Here is a 24,033-nt window from a genome sequence, read left to right on the forward strand (position 1 = left end):
ACTTCGCATGAAAACCAGGTCCATGGGCTTCACTGACTTGTGGCTAAAATTGTCAAATTAAGCACCTATCCTCTCTTGAAACCAAATTAAGCACCTATCCTCTCTTGAAACCTTCTTTGGTTCAAACCATGCATAAAAAGATCCAAATACTAATCCTACTAAATATGATCTCATTGCTATACATATATTGAAACCATAGTTTCTTATCATATTTATGTTAGGTGTTCTTTCTAAAGAATATCAGAGAATCAAAGGTATTTAGCAGTCTTGCATATAACCATATTGTATTTTTACCTTTTTGTTGATTGGATAGTCCCTTGGTCCACACCCTTCAACAATATGATAAGAGTCCAGAGGTCCAACCCCTTCAACACCAAGAAGAGGCACAATTCTGCATTATCCAACTTACTGTCAACAAGTACACAAATCTATATTTAATAAACTTCCAGCATATGTAACACTTTGTTCTTATTTTCCATGACTTATTTCTAATTTACTGTCCAACAATTTTATAACTGTTTACAAGGCTCACTTCCCTATCACCAGTAGTATTTGGTGGTGTTATAATTCGGTCACTAATCTCCTGTTTTCGGTTTGATCTAATGTTTTTCACTTCATTTATTTCATCCATCTTCTGTTCATTGCGTCTTGTCTCACTTTGGTCGTTCTTACTCCACCAGATTTTAATGGGGATCCCATGATTTGGCTATGATCAGACATCCAAAATACAAGTAATACCCATGTTCCTGACTCCTCTCCATCAAAATTTTATATTTAACACTAATCGGCATTTTGGATAGTTGGGTTTCAATATATTTACTAAACACAATCCCATGGCTCCGATGGCCAGTCATTAATCTGTGAGTTTGTAACTGCAACACAGTAATGGTACTTGCGGGATTGTCAAGGCTAGCATGTACGACAACGGCTTAATGTTAATGATTATTCTGTTTCTGTTCAAGGTTGAAGTCATAAGCGGCACTATACCGAACAATAAGGATGAGAACAACAAGAATTCGGCCGCACTAAAAGAGCAGCAACAGTCGGACGACACAACAAATTCGACTGAAAACGAGAATGAAAATGGTGAGCTAAAAAAAAAAAACCATCATGACTGAAACTTGCTACAAAAATATCAAAAGACCACGACTGGTGAGTCTCTTATGAGTTGTTGTAATGAACGAGAGAAAACACCTGTATAAATACTCAATAACAACTTAATTTCTTTTATACAGAACTGAACGGCAACCAACTAGGAAGTCCAACAGATGCCTCAGAATCTACCCTAGAAGGGGAAGAGGATCCAGATCTCTTGGATTCGTCAGAATGGCGTCTGTCGCTGGAAAACGACAAGAGGAATTCCAGGGGCAGGACCAAGAGACGTCCTTCTCATCTCTTGGACAACATACCTCCCTCAAACTACTCTGAAGCAGTGCATAGACTGTCCTTGACACAAACGATGTTCCCTCTGGAAGAACAACCGCAGGTCAGTGCCGTTACGAGGGTAACCAACAAAGAATTGCCGCTCCAAATTTATTTCTTAGGCGCTTCTATTATACATAGAACTATCCTCCTCATTTAACACTACTTATGCCCCCTGTGGCCGCGGCGGCATAAAAACAATTAAAATAAAACCAACGTTATCCCTGCATGTCGTAAGAGGCGACTAAAAGGGACGGGACGAGGGGGCTGGGAACCCCCTCTCCTGTATATAATCCTGCGAGACATCAACAAAGAGATGGAGCTGGGGGGAGAGTGACTGCTCCCCGCACTCTAGTTTTGGGGTGTTTGAATGTGCGTGGATGTAGTACGATAGAGAGCAAAAGATGTGAGATTGGAAGTATGTTCAGGAATAGAAGGATGGATGTATTGGCCTTGTGTGAGACAAAGATGAAAGGAAAGGGTAAAGTGATGTTTGGTGAAATGTTTGGTAGAGTGTCTGGAATTGAAAGGGGAAGAGGGAGAGAGGGTGTGGCTTTATTGCTGATGTGACGTAGTTCCAGTAGGCCCTGCTGCTTCCCCCGGTGCCTTAGATGACCGCGGAGGTAGCAGCAGTAGGGGATTCAGCATTATGAAGCTTCATCTGTGGTGGATAACGGGGGAGGGTGGGCTGTGGCACCCTAGCAGTACCAGCTGAACTCGGTTGAGTCCCTTGTCAGGCTGGGAGGAACGTAGAGAGTAGAGGTCCCCTTTTTGTTTTGTTTCATTTGTTGATGTCGGCTACCCCCCAAAATTGGGGGAAGTGCCTTGGTATATGTATGTGTATGTGGCCATCAAATAAAATTAATAAGAGATGTTATGCAAGATAAAAGGATTGTTGTCATTAGCCTATAAATAATTGTCTAGAATAATATTTTTTTTCAGATACAAGCCATTAAGTAATCTAAATGGAAAACCTGCTAGCCTTAAATCGACCTAATAACTGAGAGCTGAATAACTTCAAGTCATAAATAGGACAGAAGATCCCTAACTTACAAACTAAATAGATTGCAAAAAGCTGTTTGTAAGTCGAATTTGGTTACATTTTGGTCTAGGGAAGACCTAACCTGAACCCCACGCTTACAATTTCCTGCTAGAAAAGTCAACAAATAGTCAGGTTTCATATGAAATAGATATCGGGTTATTACGGACGTCGTTTAGCTTACTGTATTAAATGATATAATTTTGTTTTATTACGGTATTTATCTTTATTTTCAGTTGAATTTGTGTTTGTATTTCCGAATATTTTTAAGTTGGGGACCTTTTGTACTTAGTTTTATGTTCCAGAAATTTAGAAAAGCTTTGGATTATTTCAGATATATCAAAAATACTTTTAAGCATATCCTGGATGGCATTACTTGACTAATCTCATTTGGTATTATCAATTATCTTCATATTCTTCCCTTATATAAGCCAAATGACTTATTCCCACCATATAATTTGAAATACCTATAAATTCTCTTTTTTTCTATACTATGTGGGATGCATGAAGACTGAAGATGCCAGTTCAGATTCTGAAACGGAAGAAGACATGGACACCCTCGAACCAAACACCAACAACGGGACGACCCCAGACCCCTTCGCTAACATCGCAACGACGTCGGCAGGCGGGTTCCTGATGGTAGACGAAGGTACTGCAGGATTTTCCCACAACCAGTGGTCCAAGAGACTCAGCGGAGAGAGCGAATTCAGCCTCCTAGCTTTGGGAGGACTCGCTTCGCCAAGGTCGAGCATCCACACTATCACGCCAAGATCTTCTTTCCAGGTAAAGTTAGGGAAATCTATTAGAAAATACCATGAAAATTTTCATTACCTCTTCTGCAATGAAATCTTCACCATACTCTGATAAGTCCCTCTTCTGCTATGATGTTTTCGCCATACTCAGATATGTCTCTCTTTTGTTATAAAATTTTCACCATACTCGTAAAAGTCCCAGATTGTTTATTGTTTATTACTTATCTTGTTATTCATTTATTTCATCATTTACTTTCCTCACAGGGCTATTTTCCCTGTTGGAGCCCTCGGGCTTATAGCATCTTCCTTTTTCAACTAGGGTTGTAACTTGGGTTATAATAATAATAATAATAATAATAATAATAATAATAATAATAATATAATAATAATAATAATAATAATAATAATAATATCCGTATAAGATACACAGTAGAAGTTGAATATTCTTATCTATATCAATAGGTGTATGAACTACAAACAAACAGACTAAATGATGTGACAAAAATTCATCCACGCAAACCAAACTTTTAGGATTTGAACACACTGCCTATTGACATACAGTTTGGAAACAAATTTACTGTTCTTTAAACTGCAACAACATAGACATGGATTTCATAGTATCAAACCAATCTTTCTTTTTATTTAGTCTTTATTTACGAAAGACTTCCATGTCAATCTATGTTTTTTTTTTTTTATTCTAATATTTCCCATACGATATTCTTTTTTCAGGTACCCGACTCTCCTTCCCACTCCGTGCCTCGTGTTGGAGTTGTCATCACCTCCTCAAGACAGTCCCAGCGCAGGTAGGCTCCTACTCAATACCAAAAGGCAAAGAAGGTACAGTAAAGTACTGTACCGGGGTACGGGATATCGAGGGTCAGTAGTCGCGAGACTTGCTTCACTAGCAGGAGGGCCCAGGTTTTATTTTTTGGGCAATACAAGGAATTTCAGGCGCATCTTATTGAAAACAGACTTGGACTCTCCACACTTATGCTGTGGATTAAGTGCCTAAGCAGATAATATTTCAACCCAGTTAGAAAAGTGTCTGGGCTGAGTAAGCTTAACGTGAATCCCATGCCTATGATTTCCAGCTACAAAAGTCAAGAAATATGTTATTTTCATTAGTAAAATAAATTTTTGAATATACTTACCCGATAATCATGTAGCTGTCAACTCCGTTGCCCGACAGAATTCTACGGAAGGGATACGCCAGCGATCGCTATACAAGAGGGGGGTGTACTCACAAGCGCCACCTGTGGCCAGGTACTGCAGTACTTCTTGTTGACACCACCTCAATTTTTCCTCGGTCCACTGGTTCTATGGGGAGGAAGGGTGGGTCAATTAAATCATGATTATCGGGTAAGTATATTCAAAAATTTATTTTACTAATGAAAATAACATTTTTCAATATTAATCTTACCCGATAATCATGTAGCTGATTCACACCCAGGGAGGTGGGTGAAAACCAGTGTACATGTATATCAAGAAGCTAAGTATCCCGTATTTCATATTATCAGTTATTCAAAATAACAATGAAATTATAAGTACCTGGTAAGGAAGTCGACTTGAGCCATTACTCTGCCTTAAATAAGTTCGTCTTCCTTACTGAGCGCAGCGTTCCTCTTAGGAGGCTGAACAACTCTAAGGTGCTGAAGTATCAAGGGCTGCAACCCATACTAAAGGACCTCATCACAACCTTTAACCTCGGCGCTTCTCAAGAAAGAATTGACCACCCGCCAAATCAACAAGGATGTGGAAGGCTTCTTAGCCGACCGTACAACCCATAAAAAGTATTCAAGAGAAAGGTTAAAAGGTTATGGGATTATGGGAATGTAGTGGCTGAGCCCCCGCCTACTACTGCATTCGTTGCTACGAATGGTCCCAGGGTGTAGCAGTACTCGTAAAGAGACTGGACATCTTTGAGATAGAATGATGCGAACACTGACTTGCTTCTCCAATAGGTTGCATCCATAACACTCTGCAGAGAACGGTTCTGTTTGAAGGCCACTGAAGTAGCCACAGCTCTCACTTCATGTGTCCTTACCTTCAGCAAAGCAAGGTCTTCTTCCTTCAGATGAGAATGTGCTTCCCTAATCAGAAGCCTGAATAGTAAGAAACTGAGTTCTTAGACCTTGGAAAAGAAGGCTTCTTGATAGCACACCATAAGGCTTCTGATTGTCCTCATAAAGGTTAAGACCTTTTTAGATAGTACCTAAGAGCTCTAACTGGGCAAAGTACTCTCTTCAGTTCATTCCCCACCAAGTTGGACAGGCTTGGGATCTCGAACGACTTAGGCCAAGGACGTGAAGGAAGCTCGTTTAGCAAAAACCGAGCTGCAAGGAACATGTAGCCGTTTCAGATGTGAAAACTATGATCCTGCTGAAGGCGTGGATCTCACCGACTCTTTTAGCTGTTGTCAAGCACACGAGGAAAAGAGTTTTTAATGTGAGGTCCTAAAAAGAGGCTGATTGGAGAGGTTCAAATCTTGATGACATAAGGAACCTTAGGACCACGTCTAGATTCCAGCCTGGAGTGGACAACCGACGTTCCTTTGAGGTCTCAAAAGACCTAGGGAGGTCCTGTAGATCTTTGTTGGTGGAAAGATCCAAGCCTCTGTGGCGGAAAACCGCTGCCAACATGCTTCTGTAACCCTTGATCGTAGGAGCTGAAAGGGATCTTACTTTCCTTAGATGTAACAGGAAGTCAGCAATCTGGGTTACAGTGGTACTGGTTGAGGAAACTGCATTGGTCTTGTACCAGCTTCGGAAGACTTCCCCTTGAGACTGATAGACTCTGAGAGTGGATGTTCTCCTTGCTCTGGCAATCGCTCTGGCTGCCTCCTTCGAAAAGCCCCTAGCTCTTGAGAGTCTTTCGAAAGTCTGAAGGCAGTCAGACGAAGAGCGTGGAGGTTTGGGTGTACCTTCTTTACGTGAGGTTGACGTAGAAGGTTCACTCCTAGAGGAAGAGTCCTGGGAATGTCGACCAGCCATTGCAGTACCTCTATGAACCATTCTCTCGCGGGCCAGAGCGGAGCCAACCAACGTCAGCCGTGTCCCTTTGCGAGAGGAGAACTTCTGAAGTACCCTGTTGACAATCTTGAACGGCGGGAATGCATACAGGTCGAGATGGGACCAATCCAGCAGAAAAGCATCCACGTGAACTGCTGCTGGGTCTGGAATCGGAGAACAATACAACAGGAGTCTCTAGGTTATCGAGGTAGCGAACAGATCTATGGTTGGCTGACCCCACAGGGCCCAAAGTCTGCTGCAAACATTCTTGTGAAGGGTCCACTCTGTGGGGATGACCTGACCCTTCCGGCTGAGGCGATCTGCCATGACATTCATACCGCCCTGAATGAACCTCGTTACCAGCGTGAGCTTTCGATCTTTTGACCAGATGAGGAGGTCCCTTGCGATCTAGAACAACTTCCACGAAAGAGTCCCTTCCTGCTTGGAGATGTAAGCCAGGGCTGTGGTGTTGTCAGAGTCCACCTCCACCACCTTGTTAAGCTGGAGGGACTTGAAGTTTATCAAGGCCAGAAGAACCGCCAACAACTCCTTGCAATTGATGTGAAGTGTCCTTTGCTCCTGATTCCATGTTCCCGAGCATTCCTGTCCGTCCAAAGTCGCACCCCAGCCCGTGTCTGATGCGTCCGAGAGGAGACGGCGGTCGGGTTTCTGAACAGCCAAAGGTAGACTTCCTTGAGAAGAAAGCTGTTCTTACATCACGCGAGAGAAGACCTCCTCTCTTCGGAAACAGGAACTGAGACCGTCTCTAGCGTCATGTCCTTTATCCAGTGAGCAGCTAGATGATACTGAAGGGGGCGGAGGTGGAGTCTCCCTAACACGATGAACAGGGCCAGCGATGAAAGTGTCCCTGTTAGACTCATCCACTACCTGACTGAGCATCGGTTCCTTCTCAGCATGCTCTGGATGCATTCTAGGGCTTGGAAGATCCTTGTGGCCGACGGAAAAGCCCGAAAAGCTCGACTCTGAAGATCCATACCCAGGTAGACAATGGTCTGGGATGGGACGAGCTGGGACTCCTCAAAATTGACCAGGAGGCCCATTTCCTTGGTCAGATCCATAGTCCATCTGAGAATCTCCAGACAGCGACGACTTGTGGGAGCTCTTAAAAGCCAGTCGTCTGACGGAGCCGGACACAAGATCATGGTCCTGCTGCACAGTCTGTGAACTGTCAACCATGGGGAAGCGAGGAAGTACAGTGACAACCCGAAGCTGTCTAGACTGTCTGGGTCGTACAGACAACTCCTTATCGGGTTGCTGAGGTTGCCGCACTGCGTCACAACAAGTCACTTCTGCTGGTTGTTGAACGTCTTCCCAGTGACACACTGACTCCGTAAACAAAAAATCCTCTAACAAGGACTAAGCTTGGACTGCATGTCTTGCAACACAGCTCAAGGTCTATGGGAGCAGGTGTGGTAACAGACGGGGTTAGCGACTGAAGTGGAACCATTACCTTCCCTGGAAGCATGTTATGCTTAAATAAAAGTCCATAGGAGGCTACGCAGCTAAAGGCTCCTCTCCAAATGACAGAGTCCTCAAGGGAATATCAGAAGGAGGGAGAAAAGCACTTTCTCATCTACAGGGACCATATCCGAGAAAAGCTAAGTTCTCTCAGTGAGGGTTTCACTGGTGCAAAAGCAGCAGACTAGAAGGCAACGTTATGAAACTGCTTGACAGTCTAGTGAGTTGGCAACAACCAAAGATGTGTGACTGAGAAGCATGCGGTAAGGTATGCAGAGCATGCTGTATGCAGAGCATGCTGTATGCAGAGCATGCTGTATGTAGAGCATGCTGTAAGGTAAGCAGAGCATGTTGCATGGCGTGTAACATTTCTCAGAAATTCCATGACCAGTGCTAGATTGAGTAATATCGCATTACTGTCCATTGAAAGTGCACGTGCCGAGGGAATTGATTTAGACTGTTTTGTTGATGAATTTGATAGCCGGCATGATAATCGTAGAATTAAGCTGCACTAAATATACGTACTATAATCTACTTCACCTCAGGAAAGGGAAACTCGCCCTGTTGGCAACACTGCATTACTTCATGCATGCTTGCATGGGGTTTTAATATCAACATAATATTTACATTACATTCATAACTCATGATTCATTTTTTGTTTTGAAGATATTTTTGCCATATTTTGAGATTTTGTTAAAAATATATTGCAAGGAATACATATATATTTTTTTTTTTTTTTTTTTTTTTTTTTTTAAGTAATACGAATAACCTCCATTATCATAATGTTTGTGTAGGCATACATGTATATGTTTTACAAATGCCAGTTATGAAAGTAATGAGGTGTTATTATTGTCATTTGTTATTTCAAAGTTGAATGGGAAGAGGCTCAAGCTGAGGAGAAAGTGGCAGATGCATGCGTTGAGGTGGCTGACTCATAGCATGAGGTTCCTGCCTCAAGAGTTGCGCTTGCCTCAAGGGTTGAGGTGGATGCGCAGTAGCAGGTTCCTGTCTCACGAGTTGAGGTTCTTGAGGTGTGAGCTGCGAGAGTTGAGGTAGCGGCTGCGCAGAACGCAGTTCCTGTCTCACGAGTTGAGGTTCTTGAGGTGCTAGCCTCAAGAGTTGAGGTTCTCGCCTTGAGGAAAGTGGAGGTAGCAGCTGCGAGAGCTGAGGTGGCTGCCTCAAGGATGGTAGAGGTTGTCGTACCTCAAGAGGTTGTTGCCTCGAAGATGGTCTAACTGCAAGAAACTCTTGCCTCAAAGGAAGAGGAGGAAGTAAGGCATAAGACTCCTGTTCCCATTGTTGAGGTTGCCTTAAGGAAGGTGGAGGTTGCTGCACAACGCTGGTAACTGGCAACTCCCAACGCGGTAGCTCACGCATGGAGGTAGCTTGAGGAACCTCAACCTCATACGTCTGGCAGATTGTACTGCGCAGAGGAGGAGGAGCGTTCGCAGGAGGAGGTGTATTAACCTTCTCTGCCTGAAACTCCTGCATCAACACCGCCAGCTGAGACTGCATTGTCTGCAGCAAAGACCACTAGAGTTTAAGAAAGACAACAACAAACGGAGCTACTGTCCGTTGAGACTGAGGGTCTAAAACAGCTGGTGCGGCAACAGACGGAGCTACTGCCTGTTGCGATACCACCTTGCCTCTCTGGGAGGTGTGCAGTTGTCGTACTGCAGCAAGTCCGATATGACCCAGGGCTAATGGCTACACCTAGGAGTTGGACTTGTGCGGAAGGGACCGACTTGCACTTAAAAGCTGCAAGATTTGGTCCATGGTTTCTGCGAGAAACCTCTTCCGCAGACGAGGAATAAAAGGGCTCTCTCGTCTTTGTGTGGGTGGGGTGATCACGTCGGCAACGTGTGTAGATACACCCGAAACCACGGAGGGAAAAACGTCTGTTCGTCGATCAAGGCCTGCTGAACCCATAAGTCCTTCGACATTACTTCTCCCCTGGGCTTGGGAGCTTGTAAGAGGTCCCAGACTAGGCGAACAACTGGCACGAACAGACGAACCCTCGAACGCAACACTGTAACACTTTGCGCTAATCACTTATCACTTTTGATTTTCTGTTTGCACTTATTTCACTGAACTCGAAACTTTAAGTGGTTTGTACCTGAAACACGCAATTCTATCCTTCCTTAAAAGTGAGTAATTGCGAAAACAGAATTACAATGTAACAGAAAATCTAATGAAAGATAAATAATTCAGTGGCTGGAAAGAGACTAAACACTAGATCAAATAAACTACGTTTAAAATCTCTCACCGCATAAAGCTTGAGAACAAGAATAAAACTCTAGAAACGTTTACCTTCTTCCCCTAAAGAGACTAGGGAGAAGAGCAAAAACGATAACAACGTTACTCGCTTGAACGAAACGTTTATCCTCCTCTCTCTCCCTCCGTCTCTATCTCTCTCTCTCTCTCTCTTTTGACTTAGAACCTGAGAGAAGAGCCCAATCATATATATCGTTAAAACATATTATTGTTAAAGGAAAAAAACTGAAAGATTTCCCAAATAAAAAGTTCCTTTATTAGAATTAAAACCATTAAGCTAAGAAAGAATGAACAAAACGCTAGAAACGGTTACTCTTACTGCAACGTGACACCGTGAAAATTCTCTCTCTATCGTAACGATAGAGCGCAAGTTGAACGTTCTGAACGTCAACAACTGCAGAGACGTTAGTTCAACTTTGAAAACAGTACGAGACTATCAAAGAAATTCTTTCAAAAACATTAAAATAGCATAATATGTTAACAGGTAAAATCGAAATGACGGGCTCAATGTTAATTAACTTCGGTACCAAGAAAAGACCGCCTACTATTAGGAAAGGTCGAATATAAACAAATATAAAAATTAATTTTAATAAGTTTATAATAAAAGGAAGTTAAACGAAGAGGCCTATAAAAGGCGGAGAGATATAAAATAAATCTATAACTTTTGTTAAGCAAAATTAAGAAAGAGAGTCTATACTCTCTTAGACACCAACACTTCCGTCTAAGGGAAGGGTCGGCCATTTAAAAGTGAAAGAGAGTTCATACTCTCTTCGTCACCATAATTAATCAAATTAATTCCAAAAGCTAGCTAAGCTAATGATAAAACTTCCTGAATAGCGAAAGCTAAACTCTAGAGCAAATACATCACCAAATCGTGAGCAAAAAACTCCAGAATCAACAGCGTATCCATGTAGGTCTAGCCGGAGGCACGACAGAGGAAAAATTGAGGTGGTGTCAACAAGAAGTACTGCAGTACCTGGCCACAGGTGGCGCTTGTGAGTACACCCCCCTCTTGTATAGCGATCGCTGGCGTATCCCTTCCGTAGAATTCTGTCGGGCAACGGAGTTGACAGCTACATGATTATCGGGTAAGATTAATATTGAAAAAGTCGTGTTTCATATGAAATAGATATCAGGTTATTACAAATAACATTTTATTTACTGTATTAAATTATATAATATCGTCACCCTCATAAACTAACTGCCTAAGTCATTTTCTCCACTTGTTGGGAAATAAAAAAAAACCTTCTCATTTTCTAATTCTTTATATCATTGTGTTGAGCTTCAATTCACAAATTCTAATTCACAAATTCTTCTGTTAAGAATTTGTTAATTGAAGCTCAAGACAATGATTAGGAAATGAGAAGGTTTTTTTTTTTGATTTCCCAACAAGTGGAGAAAATGACTTAGGCAGTTAGTTTATGAGGGTGACGATATTGTTTTATTAGTTTTTCTTTATCTCATCGTTGTTATTTTCAGTTGCATTTGTGTTCATATCTCCGAATGTTTGTCAGTTGGGTACCTTTTATACTGTAATTTATATACAGCAAGTGATCCACGAACATGATGTTTCCATGGGAATATATTCATAAGATTAATATAATCCTTGCCATAGATATTCTTCTTTCCATAAACATACACCTGATTTTCCATGAAATTTCTCTTTTAAATTACAGGTGCAGCAGCGCATCTGCCGCAGCAGCCTTCGCCGTCGCTACGGCGGGTTCGAGTAACCCTCGCGACATAACAAACGTACCGCCTCTGGATCAGTTCTCCCTCACAGACTGCAGAAGAGCATCTTTCAGGGAACGACCCCGCCAGGAATCCATCATCTCGACAGCAGCTACTATGAGGGTGCTCAATGTTCTTCGTCACTGGGTGTCAAAGCATTCGCAGGTCAGTAATTGGTGTCAGTTTCATAAGGAGTTAAAAAATAATCGAGTACTTTTACCACTTGAAGGTAGAGATGAGTCATGAACAATATCTGAGCTTTTCAATATAATTCTAATATTCAGCTGAGCAACACTTCATTGAAATTTGAAAAATATAATTGCTAGCAATGACTCAAATTTGGACAGCTTTCAAATCTATTGCTACCAAGGGGGGAAGGCATCAGGCAACTGAATTCTAACTGGTTTGGAAAAAATATGGAGTTGTAACAGTAGAACCTCGTAATAACGGACTAATATTGGGGAAGGGGTGTCCGGTACCGTCGATAATCCGTAGTATCTCAAATAATAAATTGCAACCTTATAGATTAACAGATTTTTTAATACACCAGTGTGCAGAAAAGTACCAATTATTCCCACTTCCATTGTGTTTATCTCTGGGAATGTGGAGTTACACATATATTTTGAGGCACCTTTGCATAGCTTTCTTCAAGTCTTTAGGCAAAACTAAAAACATCTTTGTATACTAGCAGCAAAGTAAAGTTACGCTAATCAATGGGTGGTTTTTACTTTACTACCAATATTGGCTATGAAGTCCTAGAGCAAAATTACAAACATCTTTGTATATTAGCAGCAAACTAAAGTAATAATTAAAATGATGTTACACTCATTAACGAGTGGCTTTTACTCTACTACCAATATTGGCTATGAAGTTTAAAGTTTGGCCATAAAATGACACAAATGTGATGGTCTAGTCATAGCTTGGTCTTTAAAGAATCACAGAGCTAAATCAATTATAAAGAAATCAATAAGCTTCATTTTTACAGAATAGCATAAGCTATGTGATTAAAGTATTTTCAAGGCATTTCTGTTCGACATCTATTCTCTTAAATTTATTCAAAGTTTTATCCTTAACCTCTACTTATTTTCAAGGTCGAAAGATAAACTGATTATGGTGGTATTTCCTCTCATACATTAACCCTTTTACCCCCAAAGGACATACTGGTACGTTTCACAAAACTTATCCCTTTACCCCCATGGACGTACCGGTACGTCCTTGCAAAAAAATGCTATAAAAGAATGAGACCAATCTGACCTCTCTATGACAAAAATTAAGGCTGTTAGAGCAATTTAAAAAAATATATACTGCAAAATGAGCTGGGGAAAAAATAACCCCTTGGGGGTTAAGGGTTGGAAATTTCCAAAGAGCCTGGGGGTAAAAGGGTTAATGCTGTATGCTGTATATAACCATCTTTCTTTATCAGTTTCTTGTTAGCTCCCATCAGTACTAGACTCTCCACTAATATCAATCGCATTTCAAAAAAGGACTTCGATGCCGACTCACAACTGAGAGCGCTAACAATTGAATTTCTCGACGACATGGCATGCAGTCCATCGCTGTTGCCAGCCGAGCATAAGGCTGCCTCCCAGTTACTAAAGCTCCTAGCCAAAGAAGAGCCCCCCGAAACACAAGTGGACGTAAGCACGCTCCTTGCTCCGCCAACGGTGAGTTGATAAAATCACATACCCAAGTATCTTTCGTCCCCTTCTCTCATAGTTCAATCTCCAGCTGATATAATGATTTCTCTAACATTCTGAGTAACACTTTAAAGAACACTAACTGGGAGTAAAGTAATGAGCTTCAGGATTTCCTAATTTTCACTTATTAATTTTCTGGATTCCCTAATTTTCACTTAATTTTCTGGATTCCCTAATTTTCACTTATTAATTTTCTGGATTCCCTAATTTCCACTTGTTAATTTTTTGGATTCCCTAATTTCCACTTGTTAATTTTTTGGATTCCCTAATTTCCACTTATTAATATTTTGGATTCCCTAATTTCCACTTATTAATTTCCTGGATTCCCTAATTTCCACTTGTTAATTTTTAGGATTCCCTAATTTTCACTTAATAATTTTCTGGATTCCCTAATTTTCACTTGTTAATTTTTTGGATTCCCTAATTTCCACTTGTTAATTTTTTGGATTCACTAATTTCCATTTGTTAATTTCCTGGATTCACTAATTTCCACTTATTAATTTCCTGGATTCCCTAATTTCCACTTGTTAATTTTTTGGATTCCCTAATTTTCACTTAATAATTTTCTGGATTCCCTAATTTTCACTTATTAATTTTCTGGATTCCCTAATTTCCACTTGTTAATTTTTTGGATTCACTAATTTCCACTTGTTAATTTCCTGGATTCACTAATTTCCACTTATTAATTTCCTGGATTCCCTAATTTCCACTTGTTAATTTTTTGGATTCCCTAATTTCGACTTATTAATTTTCTGGATTTCCTAATTTTCACTTAATTTTCTGGATTCCCTAATTTTCACTTATTAATTTTCTGGATTCCCTAATTTCCACTTGTTAATTTTCTGGATTCGCTAATTTTGACTTAATAATTTTCTTGATTTCCTAATTTTCCTTATTAATTTTCTAGATTTGTGTATAGCAGCTTACTATGTTCTTATTTATTGCTATTCCGGATAGCAAGGTTAGCGTCTCGGATTTCCATTGCAGAGGTCCCGAGTTCGGTCCCCGCCAGGGACGCGAATACCGTGATACCTACTCCCAGGGTGGCGCCTGGGGGGGAGGTTAGAGGGGACTAGTGATAGTCCCTGCTGGCTAATGGTCGCCCGAGGAGAACGATGTAAATCGTCTCAGTGGAGACCTAAAACCCGCAACTTTAACTTTTTTTAATAAAACTTTTCTCTATGAACAGACTCCTAGTCGCGAGAGCATCGAAACACTTTCAGCTTTAGAAGTAGCCGAGCAGATGACCTACACCGACCATCAAATCTTCATTTCCATCAGAAGCGAGTAAGTTATCAGTTTTAGACAGCCATTCAAAAACTAACTATCTGAAACAATCAGTAATGAGTAACCAGTCAACCATTTCAAGATTGTGAACCAATAGTTACCAATCTTAGACTACCAGAGCACCACTTCAAGACAATTATAGTCCATTCCTTTTAGCGATGCAGATTTGCACCTACTCGCAGCGGTGCCCTTTTAGCTCGGAAAAGTTTCCTGATCGCTAATTGGTTAAAATTATCTCGTCCAACCAATCAGCGATCAGGAAAATTTTCCGAGCTAAAAGGGCACCGCTGTGAGTCGGTGCAAATCTGCATCGCTAAAAGAAATTGACTATAGTTATGGGTTGCTAGAGTAGAACGATGCCGGTAATAAGTTACTTGTCTAGATGTATAATACAGGAGTTATCTATCCTTAACAATCAGTCATGTGAAGAACAGATGTCATGTATGGAAGCGAATAACAAAGGACTGAATCTTCGTAAAAGAGCAAATCTATCGAGAATTCTTGTCTTCTGGTCCTGAAATGACTTCTCTGGAGGAGCATCTTAAACAAATTTCACATTTTTGGCAGATTATTAAAAGGTTTGAAGTCAGAAAACATCCAATTTGCAAACTTTCAATGAATACTAACATGCAATGAAGACAATGCAATGTAAATATCACTGTGGAATAGTAAAATGCTTACTGTATTGTACAATTTCCTATCCGGAGAGCTGCCTTGGACAACATATCATCTTGAGCCATCAGATAGAATAGTTTTATGTCATTTCTGAAAAATTAAATTAATGTAGATATATTTTGAAGAGGAATATGTCATTGAGTACAACATCTGCCAGAGGAAAATAAAAATCAGAAGAGAATGATACTGTATAAGTCTCTTTTTCTTCATAGGTTCAATTCATATTTTCATTTTATATATTGATATTGGTTTTACAACTTTCTTTGGCTAAATTTTAAAATAGTGTGACGATTTTTTCCCAAACACAGTAAAGTGCGACCAGCTGTTCCCTAATTCAAAAGCAAACTCCAATACAGAATTACATGAAAATCCATCAATAACCTATTTGGATATCATGGTAAAATACAGAAAATACAAAGACAGTCAGATACAGTAAACACATAACCTCTATGTAGCTTTAATTCAGGAGGTAAATGAACTTACTCCCAAGATCTAATATAACTTTCGCTGACCCTAAAGTCACTATATGCCATGGGGCCTTCATATCTAGATTAATTACTACAAATACCTTAACCCTTTTACCCTCAAAGGACGTACTGGTACATTTCACAAGACCCATCCCTTTACCACCATGGACGTACCGGTACGTCCTTACAAAAAAATGCTATATTTTTTTTTTCATATTTTTTATAATTTTTTGAGAAAATTCAGGCATTTTCCAAGAGAATGAGACCAACCTGACCTCTCTATGATAAAAAATTAAGGCTGTTAGAGCAATTTAAAGAAAAATATACTACAAAATGTGCTGGGAGAAAAATAACCCCCTGGGGGTTAAGGGTTGGAAATTTCCAAATAGCCTTGGGGTAAAAGGGTTAAAATCCATCAATAACTTATTTGGATATCATGGTAAAATACAGAAAATACAAAGACAGTCAGATTCAGTAAACACATAACCTCTATGTAGTTTTCATTCAGGAGGTAAATGAACTTACTCCCAAGATCTAGTGTAACTTTCGCTAACCCTAAAGTCACTATATGCCATGGGCCCTTCATATCTATAGTCAATTTTTTTTAGCGAGGCAGATTTGCACCTCCTCGCAGCAGTGCCCTTTTAACTCGGAAAACGTTTCCTGATCGCTGATTGGTTAGACAAGATAATTCTAACCAATCAGCGATCAGGAATCTTTCCCGAGCTAAAAGGGCACCGCTGCGAGTCGGTGCAAATCTGCTTCGCTAAAAGAAATGGACTATAGATTAATTACTATAAATACCTTAAGATTACATGTTATTAAAACCTAATATGAGTTGGCTCTCAAATGAAAATTACTTCACGCTTCCTGATTTGCTTTCCAATTCAAAACTGAATCCAGCTAATAATACCTTTCTCCTGACAGAGAATTCTTAAAGACCTCCTGGATGAAACCAGACAAGGAAGAAAAAGCTCCCTACATCCTGTTGATCACCCGTCGTTTTAATGAGGTAAGAATGGTAAACTGTTAAGAAGTCATGAAAATATAAACATTCATATCATTGAAACAAATGTCTCATACGGCTATAATCATAATAATTTGTGTACAGTGTTTCTCATTACACGGTAAATTTAGGGCTTGAAGTTTACATGCGTATGTCGGGCTTGAAGTTTACATACGTATGTACAGTATACTTAGTATCGGAAACAACAATTCCTTATCTATACATGTTATAAAATATTAGTCTCAAGTATAATTAAGACTTCTTATTAGAATCGATGTTAGGCATACCGTATTTAATTCATAACCTCTGATAGTAATAATGTTGTTTAACTAGGTGTCGAGGCTAGTGGCATCCGAGGTGATCCGAGCTTCTACCTTACTCTCACGCGTAGCGGTTATTGAGAAATGGGTCGCAGTTGCCGACATCTGTCGATGCCTTCACAATTTTAATGGAGTGCTTCAGGTGTGTATAAACTGATCTCACATCTGTACTGTAATTTTCTCACTCTTGTAACAAATTCTCTTTGTAATACCTCAGCTTTGAGAAAAGCATTTTAATCCAGTAAAGAAACTAATATTGATAAATGTTTGGAATTCACATGAACATTCACATACTGTTAAAACGAAATATAAGCTATTATGTATAAACTGCTCCACATAGGCCTGGACTAAACCAAGTTGTGAAATTTCAACTCGTATGTTTTCAAAGTAAAGTTATATTTAAAAAAAAAAAAAGTGAATGAAACAGAGAATGGCTAGAAGGCGAAGAAAGGGAAAAGAGGAATCGTTGGCATTTTTTTCAAAATGCAAAACCAAGAAGATTGTTGATAAAGAGTAAGTAGAGGGTTATAAACATTGAGTTATATACATTGTTCATCATTTATTCAAAATATGTTTTATGTTTATTTGAGTTATATACATTGTTCATCATTTATTCTAAATATGTTTTATGTTCATTTCAGATTGACCGTGGTCAATGTTCAATAATAAAGGCATTTGAATAAATGGACCAAGCTCTTATTTATGACCACGGTCAATCTGTTGGGCTTAAAGGCTGCATGGCTTAACTGTTGGGCTTAAATGCTGCTTGGCTTAATTATTGGGTATAAATTGTGCTAAGCAGCATTTAAGCCCAACAGTTAAGCCATGCAGCCTTTAAGCCCAACAGATTGACCGTGGTCATAAATAAGAGCTTGGTCCTTTTATTCAAATGCCTTAAATGATGAACAATGTATATAACTCAAATAAACATAAAACATATTTTGATTAAATGATGAACAATGTATATAACTCAATGTTTATAACCCTCTAGTAAGAGAGGAGTTATTGAGAGCACAGAACCTTGAAGTACAGTACACAGCTGGAAATGGGGGGAAAAAGAAGATGACACTGTAAAGGAGTACAGTAATGCAATCTTGCTTTTCTTCCTTGTGGTTTTGTACAATAGAAATCCAGTAGATTTTCAAGATGCTAAAGTTAAAAGTTTACACAGTAAATGAGAAAAACTCTGATGGAAGAATGTTTAAAACAGCCATTTGGTATACACTTATAAATGCCTTTATTATGTCCAAAGTAACAACACCAGACTGTTTGAAGTCCAACAGAGGAAAATACTAAGCATATATGAGGCCTTAGATGACTGCGGAGGTAGCAGCAGTAGGGGATTCAGCATTATGAAGCTTCATCTGTGGTGGATAGATTGATTGATTGAAAGTTTTCTGGCATCCTGACATCTAAGGTCATTGACGCCGATACCATTTACTGTATATGAAAATTAAAAGAATTCGATTAAAACCATAAAAATTAAGAAGTTATTAAAATAGTTAAATAGTTTTCAGAAGACCTGCTTCTGAAATAAATCTAAAAATTCCGCTCGCATAGTAAGACACATCATGTCCAAGAATCTTGGCAAGGATAAACCTGCCATCCTCACCTCGAGCCTCAAACAGATATCTATTTCTTAAGTTAGTAAAATTAGGGCATTCGGTCAACAAATGCCTCACTGTTAAAGGTACTAAGCAGTCCTCGCAATACGGTTGGTGTTGGCCCTTCAGCAGAAACTCGTGTGTCAACCGTGTGTGACCAATACGGAGACGACAAAGAGCCGTCTCCCATTTTCGGGGAATCATGTTATACCTCCAAGGTGATATGATATTTGTTACTTCCCTCATTTTATTGCCATCTTGACTGTCCCAGTGCTGTTGCCATTTATCACGAACCAATTTCTTGATGTAAGGTAGGAGATCGTTACATGGAATGGGATACATCCTTGGTAGCAACTCGGATGCCGCATTCTTCGCCAGTAAATCTGCCTTCTCATTCCCAGACACACCTACATGTGCTGGAACCCAACAAAATCGAACAGTTATACCTTTCCGTCCAATAATAAAAAGCCATTCTAAAATCTTTAAAACTAGAGGGTTACTAGAATTAAAAACTTCTAAAGCTTGAAGAACACTCCTCGCATCACTAAAAATTGTAAAATTACCCTCCTTTTCCAAAGCTATTTTCTCAATAGCGGTTAATATGCCATACAGTTCGGCAGTAAATATGGAAGCTGTTAGAGGAAGTGCACCTCTACAATTAAAATCATTACTATGTACTCCAAATCCAACGCCAGCATCAGATTTGGAGCCATCAGTATATATAAAAGTCGATCCCCTATGTTCTTCGACATGTTCCATAAAAAGAGACTTGGATTCTAAGTCAGTCATATTCTTCTTAACTCCAATAAAGTATTTACAAAAAGATATGTCAGGTAATTTCCATGGAGGCATTGATGATACCTTGAATGGAAGTACCTTATTTCTAATTATATCCAGACTATTTAAAAATCGTTTCACCCGAAAGCCATAAGGTTGAGGAGATTTTGGGTGCAACTCAAAGTATGATGCGTGTCTTACAAGGCTTGCAGTCTGAAAGGCTAGAGAGCTAGGGAGTCTTTGCAATCTAAACCAATACCGAAGAATGGAAGACATTCGGTAAAGGTCTAGAGGTAACTCTCCAGCATCAACAAGGAGACTTGGGATAGGCGAGGTTTTAAAAGCTCCAGTAGATAATCTAATACCTGCATGATGTATCGAGTCTAATATTTTTAACCGGCTTGGGGTGGCTGAGGAATATACCTCACAACCATAACTAATTTTGGAAAAAATCAAGGCCTTGTATAATTTTAAAATAGTATTGCGGTCTGCCCCCCATGATGTATGGGCCAATACTTTTAAGATATTCAGAGCTTCAACACATTTAGCTTTTAGCGCTTTTAGGTGAGAAACCCATGTAAGTCTACAGTCAAATATCAAACCTAAAAATTTGGTTTCCGATACACATGGTATCCGTTGACCTTTAATGTATATATCCGGGTCTGGATGTACTCCCCGGATACGACAAAAATGGACAATGGTAGTTTTACTTGTCGAGAACTTAAAACCATTCATGTCAGCCCACTGGATAATTTTATCAATAGAGAGTTGGATTTTTCTCTCAACCATTGCCATTCTAGTGCCAGCAAATGATATTGAGAGATCATCCACAAATAATGTTGAGAGAACATCCTGGGGAATGGCTGAGGATATCCCATTAATTGCTAGTGCAAAAAGGGTTACACTCAGCACACTACCCTGAGGAACTCCTTCTTCCTGGCACTTAGTCTCTGATAGAGTTTCCCCCACTCTCACTTGAAAAACTCTACGTGAAAGAAATGCCTGAATAAATAGTGGCAGCTCTCCTCTCAATCCCAATTCATGAATGGTTTTAAGAATACCATATCTCCATGTGGTATCATATGCCTTTTCAAGGTCAAAAAATACTGTAACATGGTGCTGTTTGGAAGCAAAGGCTTCACAAATAGAAGACTCAAGTCGTATCAACACATCAGTCGTTGAGTGCATTTTTCGGAATCCACATTGAATTGGTGATAAAATACCTTTTTTTTCAAGGTACCATATCAGCCTTGCATTGACCATCTTCTCCATGATTTTACATAAACAAGATGTCAATGCAATAGGACGATAGTTTGCTGCTAAAAACTTGTCTTTACCGGGTTTTAAAAAAGCTAAAATAATGGCTAGTTCCCAAACACTTGGGTAACTATGATCATGCCATATTCTATTAATAATACTTAAAATAAATAGCTTTGTATTAAAATGTACATGTTTAATCATTGCATATGGAATTCCATCGGGTCCAGGGGCTGTATCATTGCAATGAGCAAGTGCGGAATCAAATTCTCTTTCAGTGAAAGGAGAATTATACGACTCTTCCCTTCTTGTTGCAAAATTTAAAATTTTCTTTTCTTCAGTGCTCCTATACTGGTGACCAGGGGCTCCTTCACACTTGCTAGATACATTTGAAAAATGATTAGCCAGGGCATTGCTAACATCATTTGCTTCACTTACATACTGGCCATTCACCCTCAACACTGGTGGTGGGTTGGGGGTGAATTTGCCAGCTATCTTTTTAACTTTCCTCCACACAGAAGATGGTGGTGTTCTACTGTTAATGGAGGAAACAAAAGACATCCATGACTGGCGCCTTGCTTCTTTCATGGCACGACGGAACTGTGCTCTACATTTCTTGTACATAATTAAATTCTCATCAGTTCTGCGTCTACGCAATCGTGTTAGAGATCTTCTTGTGGCTCTGTGGAGTGCAGTTAGTTCTGAAGACCACCACGGGACTGGTCGTCGTTTGAATAACCCTGTTGTTTTGGGAATTGAATTGACTCCTGCTGTATGAAGAGTTCCATTCAGTAGGTCTATGGCATCATCAACACTTTCAAACTGTTCTGCTCTCCCTTCGATTTCACTTAGCTCACAAAATTTAACCCAGTCTGCCTTGTCTAGATTCCAACGTGGCAATCTTTGCAAAGGCGGATCCTTGTTGGTGTTTATAATGATTGGTGCATGATCACTAGTATGCCAATCGTCTAATGTCCTCCAATCAAAATCAAGAAGGCAGTTGGAGCTTGCAATTGAAAGGTCAATGCATGACAAAGTACCTGTCTGAACATGGAAGTGTGTGGGCTCTCCTGTATTAAGGAGTCCCACATCCTCATTCTCCACAATTGATGAGATAATATTGCCCCTTGTGTTGGCCAAAACATCACCCCATAAAGGATGTCTACCATTCATATCTCCCAGTAAGAGAAAAGGTTGAGGGAGTTGTTGAATGACCTCTGCTAAATCATCATATAAAATATCATCATTTGGAGGTAAGTACAGAGAGCATATTGTATATTTTCTCCCTATATCAATTTGTACTACAACTGCCTGCAGGGTTGTACGTATAGATATAGGTATTTGGGGAACATCTCGACGAATGTACATGAGACTTCCGCCATGGCTCCCTACTCCGTGATCATAAGGTGTCCTATAACTAATATATTCGCGAGGACAAGGGGTATTAGCATCAAGCTTGCTCTCCTGGAGACATACAATTATGGGGGAATGCTCGTGAATTAAGAGCTTAAGTTCTTCATATTTGGCCCTCAAACCCTGACAATTCCATTGCAAAATGGATGAAAAAACTATGTATTATTTTCTGGAAGACATCTTTGATGAGGTCTTCCCATTGACAGTTTTTGATTTGACAATATTTTCTGTAGGCTTCTTAAGTTTGGGTCTTGATAAATTAGGTTTTATATTAGCCTTTTCAGTGTTGTTGTTACCTATTTCTTGTGGGGGATGGTGGACCTCCACTTGAATTTTTGATTGATTCAAGAAGTTTTCCTGTTGATCTGAAATATCAACAGGCAAAACATCATATCTATTTGATGACATAACTTTTGTGTTTTTAATGGATGGGGGTGAGAGAGATGGAGGTCTCTCTCTTTTCCTATTGACAGGTGGTGATTTATTAGGTTTTGATGCTTTCCCCACTACAGGCGCACCTGATAATTCTGTTTCATGTGGAACCTCCATCAAATCAGGCAAAGATATAGCCTGAGAGAGGTTAGAATTATCCTTTGTAGTGGGGGACAAAGGTTTACTAGAGGTGAGAAAGGTCTTACGTGATATTCTTGCCTTATCCTCTAGAATTCTATCAGAATATGGCAAATTTCTTTTCTGGGGAATAGAGGCAGTATTAGGTGGGCTGGATGTCTCCTGCCTCATTTTTTCTCCGGATTTCAATACTTTTGCATAACTTGCTGATTTACTCAATAGTCTCTTGGCATGCCCCACACTTATGTGTTCAATACTGGATTTATTGAGAGCAGCCTCTTCTAATTTATATTGCTGGCAGTTCCTATCCGTAGATTTGTGATTCAAATTGCAGTTTATACAATTGGCCTCTAGTGTACAGTCTCCATGGTAAACATTAGAGCATGTACTACACATTTTATCATTCTTACATACTTTAGATGGATGCCCATATCTATAACAATTAAAACATTGCAGCGGCTTCTGCTTAAAAGTTCGCACTTTAATTCGTTCATTCTCTATGTAAATGTGGAAAGGCACATCAGCATCCTGGAAAGTCAGGATAATCATTGACGTTCCAGGGACTTTATGCACTTTCCACACAGTTAAAGGACACATGGCCAATATCTCCTCTTCTGTGAATTCATATAAGTCTCTATTAAAAACTACTCCCCTTCCATAACTGAAGTTTAGATGGGGTTTCACATCCAGCTTTATGTCTTCGTTATCTGTATTTAAATTGGAAAGTATAACCGATTGAGTTTCTGATTTGGCACTTATTAGGAAACTGTTCTTTCCAAACCGAGATATATCTCCTGGTGCGATAGTACCTACTTTCTTTTGAAGAAATTTACATATTTTGAAATAATTTCCAGTACTCCCTTTTGATTGAGCAATAAGCCACTTTGGTGGTTTTGGCTTTCTCTGGGAAGGTACAACTACCTCTATACTTTTATCAATCCAATCTGCAGGCCTATATACATCCAGATTCTTGGGTACCCGATCGCAAAGAGCACCCTTGAAATTCAAATTACTGATTTTAATATTTATAATATCATTGATAGCTTTGAATGCTTCATCATGGTTATCAAATGATATCCATGAATCCCATTTGTCACCTTCAAGCCTCATCCTAATTTCCCTGATGTGACCATAACATTGAAATAATTTATATAGAACATCGTAATTGGTTTCAATGGGGATCTGAGTGATGTGAAGGATTCGCAAATTCTCCATGTCACCCAAATTACTTTGTTTTTGAACATAAGTAGCATGG

At 39.6% G+C, this 24,033-nt stretch overlaps 1 protein-coding gene and 1 long non-coding RNA gene across 3 annotated transcripts in view; one reads left to right on the forward strand and one right to left on the reverse strand.

The window, feature by feature from the left end:
• LOC137625319 (ras-specific guanine nucleotide-releasing factor 2-like) overlaps positions 1-24,033 on the forward strand; it is a 96,836-nt gene that overhangs the window by 69,013 nt on the left and 3,790 nt on the right. For both annotated transcript variants that reach the window (XM_068356154.1, XM_068356155.1), the window contains 9 exons: positions 963-1,086; positions 1,236-1,486; positions 2,972-3,244; positions 3,943-4,016; positions 11,651-11,870; positions 13,190-13,369; positions 14,592-14,689; positions 16,759-16,843; positions 17,171-17,299. In XM_068356154.1, coding sequence (XP_068212255.1) covers positions 963-1,086; positions 1,236-1,486; positions 2,972-3,244; positions 3,943-4,016; positions 11,651-11,870; positions 13,190-13,369; positions 14,592-14,689; positions 16,759-16,843; positions 17,171-17,299 — 1,434 coding nt within the window. The remainder of the gene's footprint in view (positions 1-962; positions 1,087-1,235; positions 1,487-2,971; positions 3,245-3,942; positions 4,017-11,650; positions 11,871-13,189; positions 13,370-14,591; positions 14,690-16,758; positions 16,844-17,170; positions 17,300-24,033) is intronic.
• Positions 1-24,033, reverse strand: part of LOC137625320 (uncharacterized) — an 85,552-nt gene that overhangs the window by 34,907 nt on the left and 26,612 nt on the right. Inside the window, exon 3 of the long non-coding RNA XR_011040837.1 lies at positions 15,371-15,454. This is a non-coding gene — a long non-coding RNA (uncharacterized lncRNA). The remainder of the gene's footprint in view (positions 1-15,370; positions 15,455-24,033) is intronic.

Source organism: Palaemon carinicauda, chromosome 32 (genome assembly GCF_036898095.1).
Source record: "Palaemon carinicauda isolate YSFRI2023 chromosome 32, ASM3689809v2, whole genome shotgun sequence".
Classification (NCBI taxonomy): domain Eukaryota; kingdom Metazoa; phylum Arthropoda; class Malacostraca; order Decapoda; family Palaemonidae; genus Palaemon; species Palaemon carinicauda.